Genomic DNA, 19,390 nt, shown 5'->3' with positions numbered 1-19,390 from the left:
CTAAAGATTTTGAAATTTAGGCCCAATCCAGGGTCAGTTTAACCAGTTACTAAAATGTTAGTTCATCTAAACATAGTCCTTGTTGAACCTTCTCTGAAGCTGACTCTTGTTGATTTACATTAAAATGCCTGATTCTACCAAAACAACCCTGTTTGTGAATTTATGTTAGTGGTAGCTTATTGACTGTTTGCTGACTGCTGGAGTCCCAGAGGTGAGTGAGATGGATACTGAAAAGGCATCTTAGGGGAGAGCAGCAGAAAGAAAAGGGAAATCTGTTGACTGGGATATTGAGAATGGAGAGGAGCTTGTTTTATGTTCAGATATTATTCATATATTCTATAGCTGGGGAAATGTCTAATGAGGAGATCAAAAAGAAGACACTTGCTTCAGCTGTTGCCTGTTTAGAAGGGAAGTCACCAGGGGAAAAAGCAACAATCATTCATCAGCACCTTGGCCGCCGAGAAATGACAGATGTAATCATTGAGACTATGAAGTCCAACCCAGGTATATTTTCAGAAACTCTGGACTCTTTTGTAATGTGAGCTTCCAGTTACTTGTTTTATACGTGTTTTGTGAACTCATAATGTTAACCTGGAGCATACTTTTATCTTTACTGCTTGCATGCTTTTACATGAGGTCATTAAGGCACATTTCGGCATCTCTAAATGTTTCTTCTAAATTAATCTGGTCATGCATTGCACATGCCTATTGCCCCAGCCACTTGGAGGACTGAAGCCGGAGGATCACTTGACCCCAGGAGCTCAAAGACAACGTGGGCAACATAGCAACACCTTATCTCAAAAAAAAAAAAATCCTAACAAGCTATATTTGCAGCCCTCATTGGTGGAGGAGAGCATCTTACCACCTAAGTTAGCAATAGATCATAAGTGCATCCAGATAAGCATATTGTTTCTCCCCTGCTCTGCCAGCTCATTCCAACTGAGGGAGTGGATATGTTCTGCATTTCAGGCATGGGGATGGTCAGAACTGGTAGGTTTGGTTTTCAAACAAAATAGCCCTGAATGTTTATCCCACTCAGGAGTGTGTGATGGAAGATGTCTGCTTGTATTATGGTACTGCTGGATGTAAAAGCCATCCTCCAGTTTCTGAGGGTGTTAATGAACTTTATTTATTTATTTTTTTTTAATTTTTTTAATATTTATTTTTTTTTTTAGTTTTGGGCGGACACAACATCTTTGTTTGTATGTGGTGCTGAGGATCGAACCCAGGCCGCACGCATGCCAGGCGAGCGCGCTACCGCTTGAGCCACATCCCCAGCCCTGTTAATGAACTTTAAAGTTGGGATGTGCCCACATTTGGCTTTCTGTGAACATAGTTCTTAATGCAGTATATTATATTTTCTATGTCAGAGTTTAGTGTTCTAACTTGAAATTTTAATCAATTAGAATTCTTTAGCATATTTCCAACTGTTTGTAATCTGCTAATTTTTGATTTGTGAAAGATGAGGTAAAAGATGCAATGGAAGAAAAGAAGTCTTCAGAAGCATCCGTCACTGTGCAGAGAAGTAGAGATCAAAGTAAAGATTGCATAAATGCAGCTCCTGATTCTCCATCCAAACAGCTTCCAGACCAGATTTCATTCTTCAGTGGAAATCCTTCTGTTGAAATAGTTCATGGGATTATGCACCTATATAAGACAAAGTAAGAAAAAAAGAAAAATATTTTTCTTTTGGGTAGGTCTGTTTTTTGCCTTGGGATAGAGAAAACTCTTTTAGCTAGAAGGGAGGTGGTAGGTATTTTAAGCTTCAAAAAGGTAGTACTTTAATGTATTGTGTGTTAGGGAATTCTTAGATGTTTTACATTTGGTTGATCTTGTGGATAGGGTCAAAGCTTTTCTCACAAAAGAAATGTGTAGGAACACTTAATAAAATACCTTGGAAAATATTGTCTTAGTGGTTAGTCATGGATGATGATTGGAGGATTGAAAGGAAGAAGGAAGAACTAAGAAGTCAGTTAACTAATCCTAATATTTATTACTTTTTAAAAAAATTTTTCCTGTGGTATTTGGTATAAACAAACCTTGCTGGAGGCCCAAGGGAAGGAAGTGTTTGGCTAGATATTTCACAAACTAGACCATCAGCTTCTTGGATAATTGGTAGGAGTTGGTGGTTTGATTTTTGTGAGGGTTTTTTTGTTTGTTTGGTTGGGTTTTTTTTGTAGTACTGGGGATTGAACCCAGAGATACTGTACCATTGAGTACATCCTCGGCCCTTTTTATTTTTTATTTTGAGACAGGTTCTCGCTAAATTGCTGAGGCTGGCCTCCACCTTACTATCCTCCTGCCTTAGCCTCCCAAGTAGCTGGGATTATAGGTGTGCACCATCTCACCCGGCTGATAATTGGTAGTTAATGTCTTAAAGGCTATCCTTATCTTAACTTGTTTGCCAGGTCCCTCCTGGGAAAACAGCAAATACTCAAGTAGCCATTTTGGATCACAGCTGTCAAGTGTGAGTTTGCAGCATTTCAGAAGCAAATTGCATTGTGGGAAGTTTTTCATTCCCCTCCCTTCCAACTTGTCCTTCCCAGCAACACTTTCTGTAATATCCTTGTTGTTTAGAATTCTCTTTTAGATTTAGAGCTTTATTTTTCTTCTAGACATTTTGAGAAAAATTTGTTAGAGTTGTACTTTTAAGTTACCCAGTAACAGACTATTTTTCAAAAACTAATCAGAATAAAAGATGAACTGACTTTCCCTAATGCACATTTTAACCATAACAGGTCTTTAACTAAAGATTGAAAATTTTGGTGGGGGGATATATATACACATATATATGTGGTTGTGTATATATATATGTGTATGTATATACATATAAAATAATTTAATAAACTTGCCTTAACATCCACTACATATACATTTAGGGGATTTTGTATTACTCATCTAGTGTATATTTTTAAGTAAAATGAAAAGCTATTTAAATTTATTTTTTAAATATTACAAGTTTTATTTCTTCCTATTTTCTTGGACATAAGTTGTCAAATTAGTGTTATCCGAACTAACTATACCTCATCTATTCAAGACAGTTTAATTATTGTCTTATTAGTAAGATGACCTCCTTAAAAGAAGATGTGAGGCGCAGTGCCATGCTGTGTATTCTCACAGTCCCTGCTACAATGACCAGTCATGACCTTATGAAGTTTGTCGCCCCATTTAATGAAGTAATTGAACAAATGAAAATCATCAGAGACTCTACTCCAAATCAATATATGGTGCTGATAAAGTTTAGTGCACAGGTAAAAGTTAAGATATTAAAAATCTCTTTGCCACAAAAACTTGTGTTTTTGAAACTGTATGATACTAGCCGTGTGTGATTTACAACATTTTTCACTTAAGGTTCTTGACTTACATATCTTTGAGGGTATTGTAACTGTAGATGTCTTTCTAAATTAATTGGCAGAAATACTATTGTAATTGATACCCAGAGGTTTTTATGCATCTGATTGGATATGAAATCTAGGTTTTTGGTTGTTTATGCAGTAGTAACAATTCCAGTAAAGCAGTAGTTCCCAAACGTTTGAAATTGACACTATTGCATTATTTGCTATTACCTTATTTCTTTCATTTTCTTTTTTACAAGGTGCTCTTTGACATAGTTTAGAAAATAAAATTTATTTTTTTAAATTTAAAATTTGGTGACAAAAGGGATTCTGTGACATGACTTGAAGTGTTATATTTTAAAGTCCTGATTGAATATTATTACAATAGAGACAAACACAGAACAAATGAGGATATTTTCAGTTTTTAAAAGTGCTTATGCATTGTAACAGATGCTATTTGGTGTAGGAGGGTTTTGCCATTCGCTTCATTTCACTTAAATAGCACTTTCTATGTACCTCAGTTCTAAAGATGTTAGAAGATATTCTCTTGGTTTTGCTTATTCATCCCTATAAGCATGCATATTTGTATGTGAATATAAAAATGAGGTAAGCTTTAAGTATTATTCAGGTTATTAAAAGGTGATCCTTAGATTCATTCAGTTGTTTCTCTTTTTTAATAGCCTTTTGTATTTTTCCATTGGAATTTTACTAGGTTTTTGGTTGTTTTGTTTACATTAGATTTTTGAAAGGCAGTTTTTTCAAAAGTTAACTTCTCAGCCAGCTGCAGTGACACACACCTATAAATTCCATTGAATCAGGAGGGTCACAAGTTCAAGGCCAGCAGCCTAGGCAATTTAAATAAGATCTTGTCTCATAATCAAAAATAAAAAGGGCTCAGAAATAGAGAGCCTTTGGGTTCAGTCCCTGGCACTATAAACCCACAAACAAAACCTCTCGCCTCATTGATAAATAGCCTTTCTGAATTTGTCCCAAATACTTCCAGCTTGCTGATTAACAAAGAAATGAGTGGGTTTATAGGGTCAGTTGCTGTTTCCTCTCTGACTGGTCATCAGAGTTTGTAGGTGAAAGGGAGCGCATGACACAAGGGCCATTTGCCATCTCTTTCCTCATTACAGAGCTTCAGAGTTGAGATCAGTGGCAGCCATCCAGTGAGCATGTGGAGGAAATTAAGAGAAATTTGAATTATGTTTGTACATGTTACCTGGGCCCCTCTGTTGTGGAGTTCTATGTACAAGAAGGTACAGGCTGTTTAATCTTTACAAAGTATCCCACCATTGAGGGAGATGTTTAAAAAGTGTTTCAACTGTCCTGTAGACTTTACAGTTCCCATGAAGAATGGAAAAGCATTTACCTGATATTACAGACTGTCATCAGGCCTTCTGAAGTCTGAGGAGCTTTGGAAGCTGGGAAAGTGGCACCTTAAACTAATTAAACCTGGTAGTACATGTAACAATAATGGTCATAATAGAAAACAGCGGCTTTTGTTTTGTATTGTTCACTGTGCTCAGTGCTCAGCATGTATCATCTCATTTAATCTTCACTGTAACCCTTCAAGGTAGAGTGATCCTATTCTTTGTTTCACAGATGAAGCAGCCAATCAGAGAGAGATTAATCATTTGCCCAGGATTACACAGATAAAAATAAATGACTGAGTAGGGATGGATTCACTTTGAATCGCTAGGACAAATTCCTCTTCTAGTAGGAGAATAATGAAGGTGTGGGGAACAGAGACAGTCACTATTTACAGGTCTGACTTTTTTTTTGTTGTTGTTGTTATTAGGGACTGAACCCAGGGCTGCTTTACTTCTGAGGCACATTCCCCAGCCCTTTTAATTTTTTTAGTTTGAGGTAGGGTCTCACTACTTTGTGTAGGGCCTCGCTAAATTGCTGATGCTGGCCTCCACTATGATCCTCCTTTCTCGACCTTCCAAGTTGTTAAGATTATGGATGTGTGCCACTGCACCCGGCTCACAAGCCTTTGTATAATAACAATATTTCAGTTATGTTTCTCCAAGGGTAATCAGCAAGTTATACAAAGAGTTACAAATGTACATAGGGAAAAAATGTTTAGGCTTGTCAGGGAGTCTAATAAATCTATAACACTAACCTACATTTAAGTAAACTACACTAACGTTTATTTAGTAAACCTACAAATTTCCTGCCATTCGTTTAATGTGCAGATAATATTTCGGATATTTTCTATTATTGTTAGTAGATTTTCTTTATACATCTGCACTATCCTTTCCACTTCTGTTTTTTTTTCTTTTTTTCTTTGCAATTACTGGGGACTAAGCCCAGAGCCATACACATGCAAGGCAAGTACTCTACCACTGCTACCCGCCAGCCCCACTTCTTCTTTTTGACCAAATGCAGATTGCTCAGTTAACCAATATTTTCTAAGTGTGCAAAACAGCTTACTGCTCCTTCTTCTTAGAGCCCTTTACCTTGGTATCATAGTTGTACTATTTACTGTTCATCTCATCTTGGGTCTGAACCCTGTCATCTATCAAGACCCATCCTATCAAAACAAAGAAAGAAAACAAAAATATCAAGAACTTTCTAAGACCTAATAACACCATCTTACTATAAGACTTGAAGTTGTTAAATTAATACTGGAGAATCTAATAATAGATTCAGTAGCCATCAACTGTTGAGCATGTACTAGATACCAGACTCTTTCAAGTGCTTTTCATGCATTATCTCAAATCCTCTCAGCAATGCCATGAGGTGTTGGTACTTTCAAATTTTGTAGTTGAGGAAACAGGCACCCCTAAGTCACTTCCCAAAGTTGGACACATAGTGTCAGAGTTAGGATTCAAACCCAAGCACCCTGACTCCATAGCTTGGGCACCCTCTACATTCTTATTCCATTCTTTTTCTCACCAGGTAATTAATTTTTAATAAGAACTCATAAGCCTTCCCTGTATCTTTTGTAACCTCTTTCTTTCTTTTTTAATATTTATTTCTTTTAGTTATACACAATACCTTTGTTTTTGTTTATTTATTTTTATGTAGTGCTGAGGATCAAACCCAGGACCTCACACATGCTAGGCAAGTACTCTGCTGCTAAGCCACAATCCCAGCCCTGTAACCTCTTTCTTTCCTTTTTTTTTTTTTTGGGTGACCAAGGAAAGGAAATGAACAGTTGAACCCAGGGGTGCTCTACCACTGAGCTACATCCTTTTTTTTTTTTTTTTTAGGGTATTGTATTGGGGGTTGAACTCAGGGGCACTTGACCACTGAGGGACATCTCTATTTTGTATTTTTTTATTTAGAGATAGGAGCTCACTGAGTTGCTTAGTGCCTCATTTTTGCTGGGGCTGGCTTTGAACTTGCAGTTCTCCTGCTAAAGCCACCCGAGCTACTAGTATTATAGGCGTGTGCCACTGCGTTTGGCTTACATCCTTTTATATTTGAGACAGGGTCTTGCTAAGTTGCCCAGGCTGGCCTCAAATTTGCAATACTCCTGCCTCAGCCTCCTGAGTAACTGGGATTATAGGCGTGTGATACCATGACTGACTGATAAAGAATTTTTAATTCATTAGGACATAAAAATCAGGAAGGAGTTCAATTTTATTGTTTTTGATGATAAGGAAAGGACAGATAATCTCTCTATAGTGTATTGGCTCATTTTCACTGGCATGCTTGGTTAACACAGCCTAGGTAGCTATTCCTTTTAGAAGAAACATGTATTCTCAACACTAACTGATCACTGTGACAGTGAAGGAACCTAATCATAATGGATTTGTCTTTTTCTGAGTTTATTCTCAAGAGACCAATAAAAAAAAGAGAGACTAGAAAAAAACAAAAGCTGGGTTCCTTTAAATTTTTGATTCTCTGCAGTGCAAACATTTTAATTTAATTAAAAGAGTTGTTTTTTCTGTGTTCTCCAGTGAGCCTTTGTGCATTTTGATAATGGGTTGAAATAGAAACCACGTGTACTTTGTTTCATATTCTCTTTCCAGTGCATAACAGAGCCTGGCACACAGTAGGTGTTCAGTAAATATTTGAACAAAGCTATATTTCTAATACTGAAGTTTTTTTCTTTTGCAATACTGAGGATTGAACCCATTGCCTCACCCACTGATCTAAATCCCCATCCCTAAGAATAAGATTTTGTTTTGTTTTGTTGATAGTACTAGGGATTGAACCCAGGGCCACTCTACCACCAAGCTATATCTCCAGCCCTTTTTATTTTTTATTTTGAGACAGGGTCTCTATATTGTTGAGGATAGCCTCAAAGTTGTGATCCTCCTACCTCAGCACCCCCAGTTGCAGGATTACAGGTGTGCACTCCCACACCTGGCCCTAATACTGAAATTTTAAAGAAGACACTAGTGTGTTCAAATTAGAAATCTTGGCTATTTATAGATGTTATCATTTCCAAAAAAGGATGTTTCTTTGGTATATTATCAGCTCCTCTCAGAAAGGAATACTTGGTGTTGAATGGTTTTTTCACATGCCTCTGCCCTTCCACTGAGGAGACCTCATAGCTTGGTGAGCATTTACAGAGCTCCAGATCTGATGGGGTCTTTTCCTCAGCAGCTGCAACCAGCTCCTGATGGTGCTGGAGGCCGTGAAGACATGAGCTGAGCCTGAGTTCCAGGTAGAACGTCCCCTCAGTACATGAATCCTGAGTTCCCTGTGCTACTTACTTACCCAGTAATGTTTCACCAAAAGGCTGTTCTCCCCAAAGAGGAAGAGAAGCCACTGTTGGTTTGCTGCTTAGGATTAAGGAGATTTATTTTCCAACAACTGGATTTACATGTTTTGAAGTTTCCTTCAGGAGAGCTCTCCTCCCACCTCCAATAAAACTACTGCATTCAGAATTGGTCATCCTTCTTCAGCTGCTTGTCTCAGTAGAGTGTGTTGAGAAAGCATAAACAAAGCATATAAAGAAAGCATAAATAATCAAAACCCCACAATTGAATTACATCATCGGAGTGGAATTAAAAGCCGTTGGAGAAGTCTACAGTGGCTGTGGGATTCAGAACCCTATGATTGGTTCTTCTTGGATCTCTTGACCTTCACCAAGAGTTTGGCCTCTGGTATTGGACACTCCTGATGGATCCTTATCCAACTCTGATGTAGTATTTGTTTTATTGAAGAAGAGGATTATTTTCATCCTGTAATGGTCTTTCATTATTTAACATGAATATTGACTTTAAGAAATAAAAGAGGGGCTGGGATTGTGGCTCAGTGGCAGAGCGCTCGCCTAGCACGTGTGAGTCCCTGGGTTTGATCCTCAGCACCACATAAAAATAAATAAATAAAGATTAAAAAAAAGAAGAGAGAAATAAGAGTTCTTCCAAAACAATCATCACTTATGATTTCATTCCAATCTTTGCAGAAATGTTTTATCTCAGCTGGTGCATGTGACAAAACTATGAAGGGAAATGTTGACTGTTGCTGGTTGAATATTAAAATTGTTCTAGCTCTCAGCTTATTGTGCTTTAGTACCCTCTTCCAGTTCAAGTACAAACTCTTATGTAGCCCAGGAAACACTGTCAGATTGTAGGATATTGATCTACAGATTTTGTCTGGCTTACCAGCCTGCTCCAGTAGATGCTATTTCTAGTGGTTGCTTTTCTCTCCTAAGTAGCTCATAAGTACCATCAGCTTTAAGAACCTAATTAGGAGTGGGTGCAATGGTGTACACCTGTAATTACAGCTGCTCAGGAGGCTAAGGCAGGAGGATGGCAAGTTAAAACCAGACTTAGCAAATTAGCAATACCCTGTCCCAAAAAATAAAAAAAGCTGAGGATGTAGCTCACTGGTGAACATCCCTGGGTTCAATTCCCAGTACCAAAAGAAAACAGGGAGAAAAAAAGTTGATGAGTATGATTGAAGCCATGCATTTTGAATATAAATCAATTTTCAGTATATTTATCTTAATATTTTTTCCTTATTCCCATTGGTGCACATAGGCTGATGCAGATAGTTTTTATATGGCATGCAATGGTCGTCAGTTCAACTCAATCGAAGATGATGTTTGCCAACTGGTCTATGTGGAAAGGGCTGAAGTGCTGAAATCTGAAGATGTAAGTTTGAATACTTGTTATCTTTAATATAGCAGATTGGTATGAAATCAGAAGTTAAGCAGTCTGGAAATGTCCAGAGCAATCCAAACCACACAGACAGAAGATAGATAAGTGGTCACCAGGGCCTGGGGGAAAGAATGGGAAGCGACTGCCAACAGGTAAGGGGCTCTTTTTGGGGTGATGGAAATGTTCTAAAGTTATATAGTGGTGATGGTTGCTCAACCATATGAATATAGTAAAAGCCCCTTTAAGATAGAGAATTTATGCCAGGTGCAGTGGTGCATGCCTATAATCCCAGCAGCTGGGGAGGCTAAGGCAGGAGGTTCACATTTCCTAGAGTCAAAAAGAAACATTTTGTGTGTCTGAAGTATTAACTCTAATCCCTCTCCTAATTTTTATTCTGTTTCTATAGCAATTTATAATTGCTCTGATCTGTCATTTTCTATGGGAACCTGTCCTGCAATATGTGTTCCCTCAAATCATTTTATAAAACAGCAAATTTAGCTCTGATGTTTTAAAGATTTTCCTTCTTTTAAAGTAATTCTTACCAGATACAGTGGTGCTCGCCTATAATCTCAGTGCTTCAGGAAGCTGAGGCAGGAGGATCATGAGTTCAAAGCCAGCCTCAGCAAAAGTGAGGGCACTAAGAAGCTCAGTGAGACCCCTGTCTCTAAATAAAATATAAAAAATATAATATAGGGCTAGGGATGTGGCTCAGTAGTCGAGTATCCCCGAGTTCAACCCCAAGTACCCCAAAACAAACAAATAAAGTAAACCTTAAAGTGTTTTTACCTGAAATCAGATCGATGGAAATAACTTCTGGGTAGATTGTTCTATCGTTAGATTAGGAGAAATAAAATTTAATGAGTGATAAAATTGGGCTTCCTTTGGGTCAAGTGCTGCACAAGGCCTGCTTTTTAAGATTCTTTTCCATAACTGAACATGACTACCTTGAGAGAGTCCCTGTAAGCACCTGTTCTTCAGAAACTGTAAATGAATGTGCTTTTTCTCCATTTGTCCCCATGCGTATGTATGCCTCCTACCCTGGTCTCGATAATTGCTGCTCATGTTCTGGCTGGGAGGGCCTTAGTCCAGCCTTGTGGTCATGCCCCCTCTAAGCTCCCTGCACTTTTTAAAATTTTTGTCTGTTCTAAGATCTATAAGTACAAGAAATGGCTGTTTTGAGGTGCATACTGGATTTGGTTTTGGTTACCAATGTTCCACACCTTGAACAATGTCTGGCACATATAGCAAGGACTCAAGAAGTATGTGTTAAATGCATAAATAAGTTAAGTCGGTGCAATTGATACTATCATCACTAAGTAGAAAGTGTTAAGTTATAATTTACTCTGGAAAAGTCTTCAGATCCATTGCTATTCTGCTTTTATCCCTTTGGGTATTTTGGTCATAGACTTTTGGAGCTTGAGCTAGGAATCTGGTTCCGTGTGTTAAGGTTTTGGCAGCAGTCTCCCTTCCTGGAAAGCCAGCTCCACGAGGGCAGGGATTCATGTCTGCTGTCTTCACCACTGTTCCAAGTGCCCAGCACAGTACTGAGAATGTAAACCATATTACACTAGTGTTTGTTGAATTAATAAGTGAGTGAAAATTTTACCACTTTAAATTATTTGCACAGAACAATAATGTTGAAAACATTTTTGAAAACACATGCGAGGCAAGTGCTCTGCACTGAGCTACAACTCCAGCCCAGGAAAACTGTTTTAGAAAACATAGCTGAGTGTGGTGGCACATGCCTTTAATCTCAGTGACTTGGGAAACTGAGACAGGAGGATCACAGGTTCAAAGCCAGCCCTAGCAACTTAGTGAGGCCCTAAGCAACTTAGTGAAATCCTGTCTCAAAAAAATAAAGAGCAGGGCTGGGGATGTGGCTTAAGCGGTAGCACGCTTGCCTGGCATGCACGGGGTGCTGGATTCGATCCTCAGCACCATATAAAAATCAAATAAAGATGTTGTGTCCATCGAAAACTAAAAAATAAACATTAAAAAATTCTCTAAAAATAAAAAAAAATAAAGAGGACTGGAGATGTGGCTCAGTGGTTAAGCACCTCTGGTTTAATCCCTAGTACCACACACACACAAAAAAAGTGATGGAATGATGGCTGAAGGACAGAGTGGGATGTTTTCCTGCAGGGTGCCAGCCTCCCTGTGATGGACCTGACTGAGCTCCCCAAGTGCACAGTGTGTCTGGAACGAATGGACGAGTCTGTGAATGGCATCCTCACCACCTTATGCAACCATAGCTTCCACAGCCAATGTCTGCAGCGCTGGGACGACACGACGTGAGTGCAAGGGCTGTCCCCTACTGTATCAGAGTCCATTATGACCCTTCCCCAAAATTAAAAATAGCACCACCAAGAATGAACCACTCCAAGTGTTTGACTCTACCAAACTTTCACCATAAGAGACCACCAATTTTCACCTTCTTTCCTCTGTTCACTGGGAATTCACATTCTTGAGGAAGTCCTTCTTAGTGAGGATACTGATTCTGAATCCTTGTGTGCCGCAGTCTGGCTGGGCACAAAATAACCGAGCCACCACACAAACTTGTAGATTCCAACAGCAACTCTTTATTCCCGAACTCTCACCCGCTCTCTACACGCACATTCTGGGAAAATACACTCCCTCCACCAGGCTCTTCGTACCAATTCTCTCAGAACCCTGCGAGAACTCAAGGGGAACTCAAGCAGCGGGCGCTTGAGGCAGCAGGATATGCCCTATTCCCAGCAGGATCCACCCTAAACCTGGAGCCACCCTAAGCAGGATCCACCCTAAACCTGGAGCCACCCTAATCCAGCAGGATCCACCCTAATCCCGGAGCCACCCTAATCCACGAGCAGGGTCACCTTTCAACCAAAAATGCCATGTGTCATGGCTCTCAGCACTTGTGCAGTTTCCCAAAGCAGCATGAGCTCTTCATTCCTTCTGAGAGATGGAATGGGGGTAGGAAGGAATACAGAGTTTGGCTTTGAGACTCTTTTGTTAAGGTGAAACCTGTCATGGGCTGGGGGTGTGGCTCAGTGGCAGAATACTTGCCTAGCATGCCCAAGACCCTGGGATTTATCCCTAGCACTGGGGGAAAAAATGAATTTAGGTCTGCAATCTCTTCTATGGCCTGTGTTTGATATCTACTGTTTCACTTTCTTATCAACCATACTATAACAACCTTATATTTAGCTTTATGGTGCTATTAATAGCTTGATAGCTAGTCAGAATAGCAGTCAACATTTATAAGCACACACCTATGTATCCTAATTCCCCAGGCACAGGAGGCCTAAGTTGTAGGTAACATGCTTCAAAGAACAGTTGGAACCTGGACCTTTTCTCCCACCTGTTATTAAATGGAGGGTGGTTGTTCCCTTTGCAAACTGCATTGTAGGACTTAGCTAGAAGCTTTATATCAGCTTCTGGCCTCATGGGTTTCCCAGTTCAGAGGGAAAAATAGAAAATCAAGTAATCACACAATTAAGTGTGAAATCACAGCCTTAACAGCTGTTACAAAGGTGCAATGTTCAGCATTATGATTGGAGACACTCTCACAATAGGTAGGAGTTAACCAGGTGACAAGCAGGAGCAAGAAAACACAGTGGGGGTGGGGGGTTGTGCATGGGAAGGGAAAGATCACACTCCCAAGGTCCAGAAGTTAGGAGGGATGAAAGTCCATAGGAATCTCTGTTCACCCACAAGTGGCCTCAAGGTTAGAAGGAGAGTGCCAACTTCCCAGAGCGAGGACCTCACTTGGCTTGTTCTCTGCTGTGTCTGCCTTGCGGGGTGTGAGGCAGGTATCTGCATTCAAAAGCATGCAGCTCATTTAGTGAATGATTTTTTTTTAATATTTATTTTTTAGTTTTAGGTGGACACAATGTCTTTATTTTTATGTGGTGCTGAGGATTGAACCAGTGCCTCATGCATGCTAGGTGAACACTCTACCATGGAACCAAAACCCTAGCCTGTGAATGGGTTTTATTTGAGCCTTGGCATATACTTAGTACAGTGCTGGGTGCCGATGGGAAGGAGCTAAATGCAGGTCCTTGCCCAGGAAGCACAGTGTAGGGGGCTTCCACATGTATATAAGTGCCCCGAGGGCTCCATTTCCTAGGAGAGGCCTCAGTCGCACATTATATAAGTGTACCTAATTCAAAGTGAAGATTGGAGGGTAGAGATGGTACCCCGACTGGTGGTATGGACTGCTTGTAAGAGGCAGGGTCAGAACTAGTTCTCTGACCAGAACCTGGACAAGGATTGTGGAGGGGGGGTGGTTATGGAGGGAAGGTTGTTGTGTCTGGGAGAGACTCCTCAAAGATCTCATTAAAAAATATATGTGTGTGTGTGTATATATGTATATATAATATTTTTAAAAATATTAAAAACAGGCCAGGCAGGTGGTATAGCAGGGGTTTTTTTGCCTGTGATCCCAGAGACTTGGGAAGTTGAGGTAGGAGGAACACAAGTTCAAAGCCAGCCTCAGCAACTTAGTGAAACCTTGTCTCAAAATAAAACTTTAAAAGGGCTGGGGTGTGGCTCAGTGGTTAAGTGCCCCTGGATCAGTCCTAAGTACCAAAAAAAAAAAAGAAGAAGAAAAAAGAAAAGGCTATGAAGCAGATAAAATTTCTCCCTCTTCCTCTGCTTTATCAAAATTTTGTATAATTTCATTTTGATTGAGAATAGCTCAAAATGGTTATTTTAAAGTGATGTCTTTGGGGTTTGTTTTTCTGCTCCTTCATTATTTATGGTTTTGGGGCAAGTTACTCAATCTCTCTAAATTTCAGCTTATTTGTCTGTGAAACATTGATGATAATAATAACATTTGACCTTGTGGTCTTGAAGATTTGGTGAGTTAAGTGTCATAAGATGACAAGGATTTGTTAAGGCTGGGGTTGTGGTTCAGTGATAGAGCACTTGCCTAGCATGTGGGAGGTACTGGGTTCATTTTCAGCACTGCATATAAGTAAAATAAAGATCCATTGACAACTAAAAAAAGTGTATTTAAAAAAAAAAGAACTTGTAAATAATATCATGGGTTTGGGGCTGGGGCTTAGTGGCAGAGCATTTGCCTAGCATGTGTAAGGCTCTGGGTTCAGTCCTCAGCACCACATACAAAGAGAAGCACATAAAATAAAGACATGTAAGGGCTGGGGATATAGCTCAGTTGGTAAAGTGCTTGCCTCACAGCATAAGGCCCTCGGTTTGATGCCCAGCACCCCACCCCACCCCAAAAATAAAATAAAGACATGCTATCTACCTACAATTACAAAAAAAAAAAAAATTAAAGAATAATAAAGTCATATACAAGGGCTGTGGCTGTAGCTCAGTGGCAGAGCACTTGCCTCACACATGTGAGGCACTGCGTTCAATCCTCAGCACCACATAATATATAAGTAAATAAAGATATTATGTCTGTCTACACTAAAAAAATACTTTTAAAAAAGTCATATATAGGGGCTGGGGTTGTGGCTCAAGTGGTAGAGTCCTCACCTAGCATCTGTGAGGCACTGGGTTCGGTCCTCAGCACCACAAAAAAATAAAATAAAGATTGTATCCACCTAAAACTAAAAAATAAATATTTTTTAAAAGTCATATATAAATGTACAAATAATAAAAATAATAACAGGAAAGTGATAATTTAGCATCTCAGTGAGGAAGACATAATCCAGTTCTTGACTTCTGTTATTGCCATCTTTTGTGTCTAATCTGTACCATTATCTTTCTGCATCCTGGATAGGTGTCCTGTTTGCCGGTACTGTCAAACACCTGAGCCAGTAGAAGAAAATAAGTGTTTTGAGTGTGGTGTTCAGGAAGTAAGTAATGGATTATGGAAAAGAATGATGAATACAGCTTTATTTGCCTGAGATTTTCTTCTACCCAGTGTGGCTTAAAGTCTTTTTGACACACACACAAAAAATTAAAATTAAAATGAGTCTCAAATACATGCCTTCTAAGCAAAAATACTTCATGCTATTATTGTGAGTTTTTTTAAAAGACTTGGCCGTTTATTGACAAATTGTGAATTTTATTTTGCTGTTTACATAAAATTCCATAGAAATCAGAGAAAATGATTGACCTATAAAAGCATTCTGTTGCATTTTTAAACATATTTATCTAAAACTCCTGTAGGAATAACCCTAAGTCTCATTCTGTATCAGCCCCTTCCCATCCCAAATGGGCTAATTCATGTGTTTTTGTTTAACTAAGATCTTACCTCTTCTTTGGCAGAATTTATGGATTTGTTTAATTTGCGGGCACATAGGATGTGGGCGATATGTCAGTCGACATGCTTATAAGCACTTTGAAGAGACACAGCACACATATGCCATGCAGCTCACTAACCATCGAGTCTGGGACTATGCCGGAGGTGAGCATCACTCTGATTTTCTAATTTGGATCTATTCTCTAAGGAGACATTTTCCTTCAGAATGTCTCCACTTTCTCTCACAGCTTGAAGCATCATCTTCCTGTCAGCTGTTGTAAAAACTCTTCATGGTGCCCTGTAGACTCCATTTCCCAGGAGTGGCCTCAGTTGCACATATATAAGGGGAGTTTCTACTTCCACTCTTGCCCATTTTTTAAAATTCAAATGATTTAATCCAGTTTTTAAAAAATATTGCAAGACATTTCACATAGACTTGTAAAAACAAAAATTTTCAGTTAAAAGTATACGGAGATCTTTTTCATTTTTAGGAACCCACATTGGTTGACTAATTTCTTTTCTTTAGATAATTATGTCCATCGACTGGTTGCAAGTAAAACAGATGGAAAAATAGTACAGTATGAATGTGAGGGTGACACTTGCCAGGAGGAGAAAATAGATGCCTTACAGTTAGAGGTAAGATGCCTATCAGCTACCACTTAGTACCTATTCCTACTGCTTCTTACTATTCCAACTGGAAGGGTTGTTTGACTTTTAATTTTTGCTGTTTACTTTGCATGTAAACTTCTTTTTTTTTTTTTTTTTTAACTTCTATCATTGCTATGAAGGGTTAAAATATTTTTATACCATCTGTTTTGTTTTTGTTTTGAGTAGCAGGGATTGAACCCAGTGATGCTTAACTACTGAGCTACATCCCAGCCCTTTTTTAAAAAAAAAAAAGAAAAGAAAGAAATTATTTTGAGACAGAGTCTCGCTACGTTACCTAGGGCCTTGCCAAGTTGCTGAGGCTGGCTTTGAACATGTGATCCTCCTGCCTCAGCCTCCACAATTGCAGGCAACACTGTGCTCTGCACATCTGTTTTTCTTTATTGAAAGTTTAAGCTTCACTGTGCCTTATTATTTTCAAGTGACATTCCTAGTTGTTTCCAGTTCAGGTTAGTTAATTTAAACAATCTTGGTTATCTTTTGTAGCTGCAATAAACTGAAAATTAGAATGTTCCTTTGGCATCACAGTAGCAGCTGGAAACTGAACAGACTTGATCAGAATGAGGATAACCCATTAGTATCTTTCCATCCCCAGAAGTGTTTTTGTACACATTGGACTGGGGTTTTTTTATGCTTTAGAGGCTTGGATGTTTAAATGTTGACTCAAAGTATATATTTTATGAATTTGAGGCTGATATGCTTAAAGCCATTTTCTGAGTATTCATATACATGAAATAACAAAATTAGTACGATCTGGTTTTTCTCCATAGTAGTAAATTCCATCCACCATAAAGTTATTATAGTATAAAGTCTATTTTAAGTTAGGAGAAGTTTCAACATAAGTTCCATTTTGTGTAAATGCAAAAAAAAAAAAGATTCTTTTTTTTTAATTGATATTTATTTTTTAGTTGTAGGTAGACACAATATCTTTATTTTATTTTTATGGGGTGCTGAGGATCAAACCTAGAGCCTCACGCATGCTAGGCAAGCGTTCTACCTCTGAGCCACAACCCCAGCCCCCCCCCCCATTTTTTATTTATTTTTTTAGTCATAGATGGACACAGTACCTTTATTTATTTATTTTTTTATGCGATGCTGAGGAGCAAACTCAGTTTACCTAGCCTCACACATGCTAGGCAAGCACTCTACCTACCACTGAGCTACAACCCCAGCCCGCCCCCCAGAAACAAATAACAAAACAAATACCTTAACCTTCAGAGGAAATGGACATTTGAAAACTCACTTATCTATAGATCTTTAAAGATCTGATGGTTTCAGCAAAATGGCCCAAAATAAGAACAATATTGCTATCAATAAATTACTACACTGATAGAGAAAAGATCAAATCCCCTTTAAGTTTTTAGAATGGCTCTTCCACGTTAACTATGTTACACACATTTTGTTTACTCAGGAAATATTTATTGGGTGGGAGGTGTAGCTGAGTGGTGGAACATTTGCCTTGCACGCTTGAGGCCCTGGGTTCCATCCCTAGCCCCACAAAAAAATAAAAATTCCAAAAAAAATAAGAGAAGAAAGGAATATTGTTTTATCAAAGGCTACTACCTTGGAGCCACTATGTCCCATGCTGTGACTACAGCACTGAACCAACTCCCTGCCTTCACAGAGCATATATTCTAGCGGCACAGGTGTTCTTTAATTGTCCTTTCTCTCTAGCCTACAAACATGTTTAGATCCATTCTGATTCTAGAGTAGTATTCCAAAATGGAGATTTGATTTTGCCAATGCTTGGCCTTAGAGTTTGCCCATATTTCTCAACATGATACCCACAGGCTTCCACAGGCCCTAACTCTCTGTATTCTGTACTCCAGCCTCCTGGGTGTCACTTCTTTATTGCTGAAGAGACTCTGATCAGCCACAGCACTCTCTTGGCCCAGCAGGTCTCTGCAATCAGATCTCTGTTTATCTGTCTCTGTCAAGAGCCCTCTCAAAATCTTGGTTTCTCTCAGAAGTCCTACCAAATGCTGCTGTCATATACTATCTGTCCCTTCCCTGTAGTTTCACAGCACTGTTCATTTATTCATGCCATCATGTAGCAAATGTTTCTTGACATCCAGCATGCACCAGGTTCTGGAGTTAAAGAAAAAGATATAGTTCTTACTTTGAGAGAGTCCATAGTCTACTCTGGCAGCAGGCAGGTAAACCGTGGACTACATACTAGTGTCATAAGAGCTATTAATGCTAAGCATGCACTGAGAAAGCCAAGTGGAGGCAGTTAACCAAAGGACTGATTAATGGATGGTTTGCTTTGAGTTATATATAGATTTTTATGTGTGTGTGTATGTGGTATGGAAGATGGAACCCCGGCTTCATGCATGCTAAGCATATGCTCTGCCACTGAGCTATACTCCTATCCCTGAGTTGTATGTAGATTTAAACCCATTGTGATTCTTCTTAAAGTCAGCTGGACCAGAATAAGTTTCTATAATGTACATTTCTCCCAACTGGGTTACAAGCTCCAGGAAAACAAAGTATAATTCGTCATCTCTGTGACTCCTGGCACAGCACCTGTTGGAAAGAGTGGAAACCAAAAGTAGTATACATTTTATGAGCCTGCCACAGTGGCATATGCTTGTAACCCCAGCTACTTGGGAGACCAAGGTGGGAGGATCCCTTGAGCTCTGAGCCATGAGTTTGATAACAGCCTGGGTGGCAAAGCAAGACCTTTCTCAAACAAACAACAAAGCTGGGCATGGTGGCTTGTGCCTGTAATCTCAGCTACTTGAGAGACTGGCAGGAGAATCACAAGTTCAAGACCAGACTCAGTAACTTAGTGAGACTCTGCTCAAAACTTAAAATTAAAAGGGCTGGGAATGTGGCATATGGCTCCATGTTAAAGTGCCCCGGGTTCAATCCCTATACCAAAAAAAAAAACTTGCTGGGGGGCTAGGATTGTGGCTCAGTGATAGAGTGCTCGCCTCACACATATGAGACCCTGGGTTCGATCCTCAGCACCACATAAAAATAAATAAACAAAATGAAGATACTGTGTCCATGTATAACTAAAAAAATATGTGTATATATATATTTTTTAAAAAGTTGCTGGGGCTGGGATTTAGTGGTAGAGCACTTACCTAGTATGTGCAAGGCCCTGGCTTCAATTATCA

At 39.2% G+C, this 19,390-nt stretch overlaps 1 protein-coding gene across 4 annotated transcripts in view; it reads left to right on the top strand.

The window, feature by feature from the left end:
• Positions 1–19,390, top strand: part of Brap (BRCA1 associated protein) — a 64,024-nt gene that overhangs the window by 2,139 nt on the left and 42,495 nt on the right. For all 4 annotated transcript variants that reach the window (XM_071616889.1, XM_027949128.2, XM_071616887.1 and 1 more), the window contains 8 exons: positions 343–504; positions 1,463–1,661; positions 3,062–3,251; positions 9,284–9,397; positions 11,546–11,694; positions 15,135–15,210; positions 15,626–15,764; positions 16,126–16,235. In XM_071616889.1, the coding sequence (XP_071472990.1) occupies positions 343–504; positions 1,463–1,661; positions 3,062–3,251; positions 9,284–9,397; positions 11,546–11,694; positions 15,135–15,210; positions 15,626–15,764; positions 16,126–16,235 (1,139 nt within the window). The remainder of the gene's footprint in view (positions 1–342; positions 505–1,462; positions 1,662–3,061; positions 3,252–9,283; positions 9,398–11,545; positions 11,695–15,134; positions 15,211–15,625; positions 15,765–16,125; positions 16,236–19,390) is intronic.

This window comes from Marmota flaviventris, chromosome 1, assembly GCF_047511675.1.
Source record: "Marmota flaviventris isolate mMarFla1 chromosome 1, mMarFla1.hap1, whole genome shotgun sequence".
NCBI classification, from domain to species: Eukaryota; Metazoa; Chordata; class Mammalia; order Rodentia; family Sciuridae; genus Marmota; species Marmota flaviventris.
The sequence above is the reverse complement of the archived record's forward strand: the minus strand, read 5'-3'. Positions and strand labels throughout refer to the sequence as shown.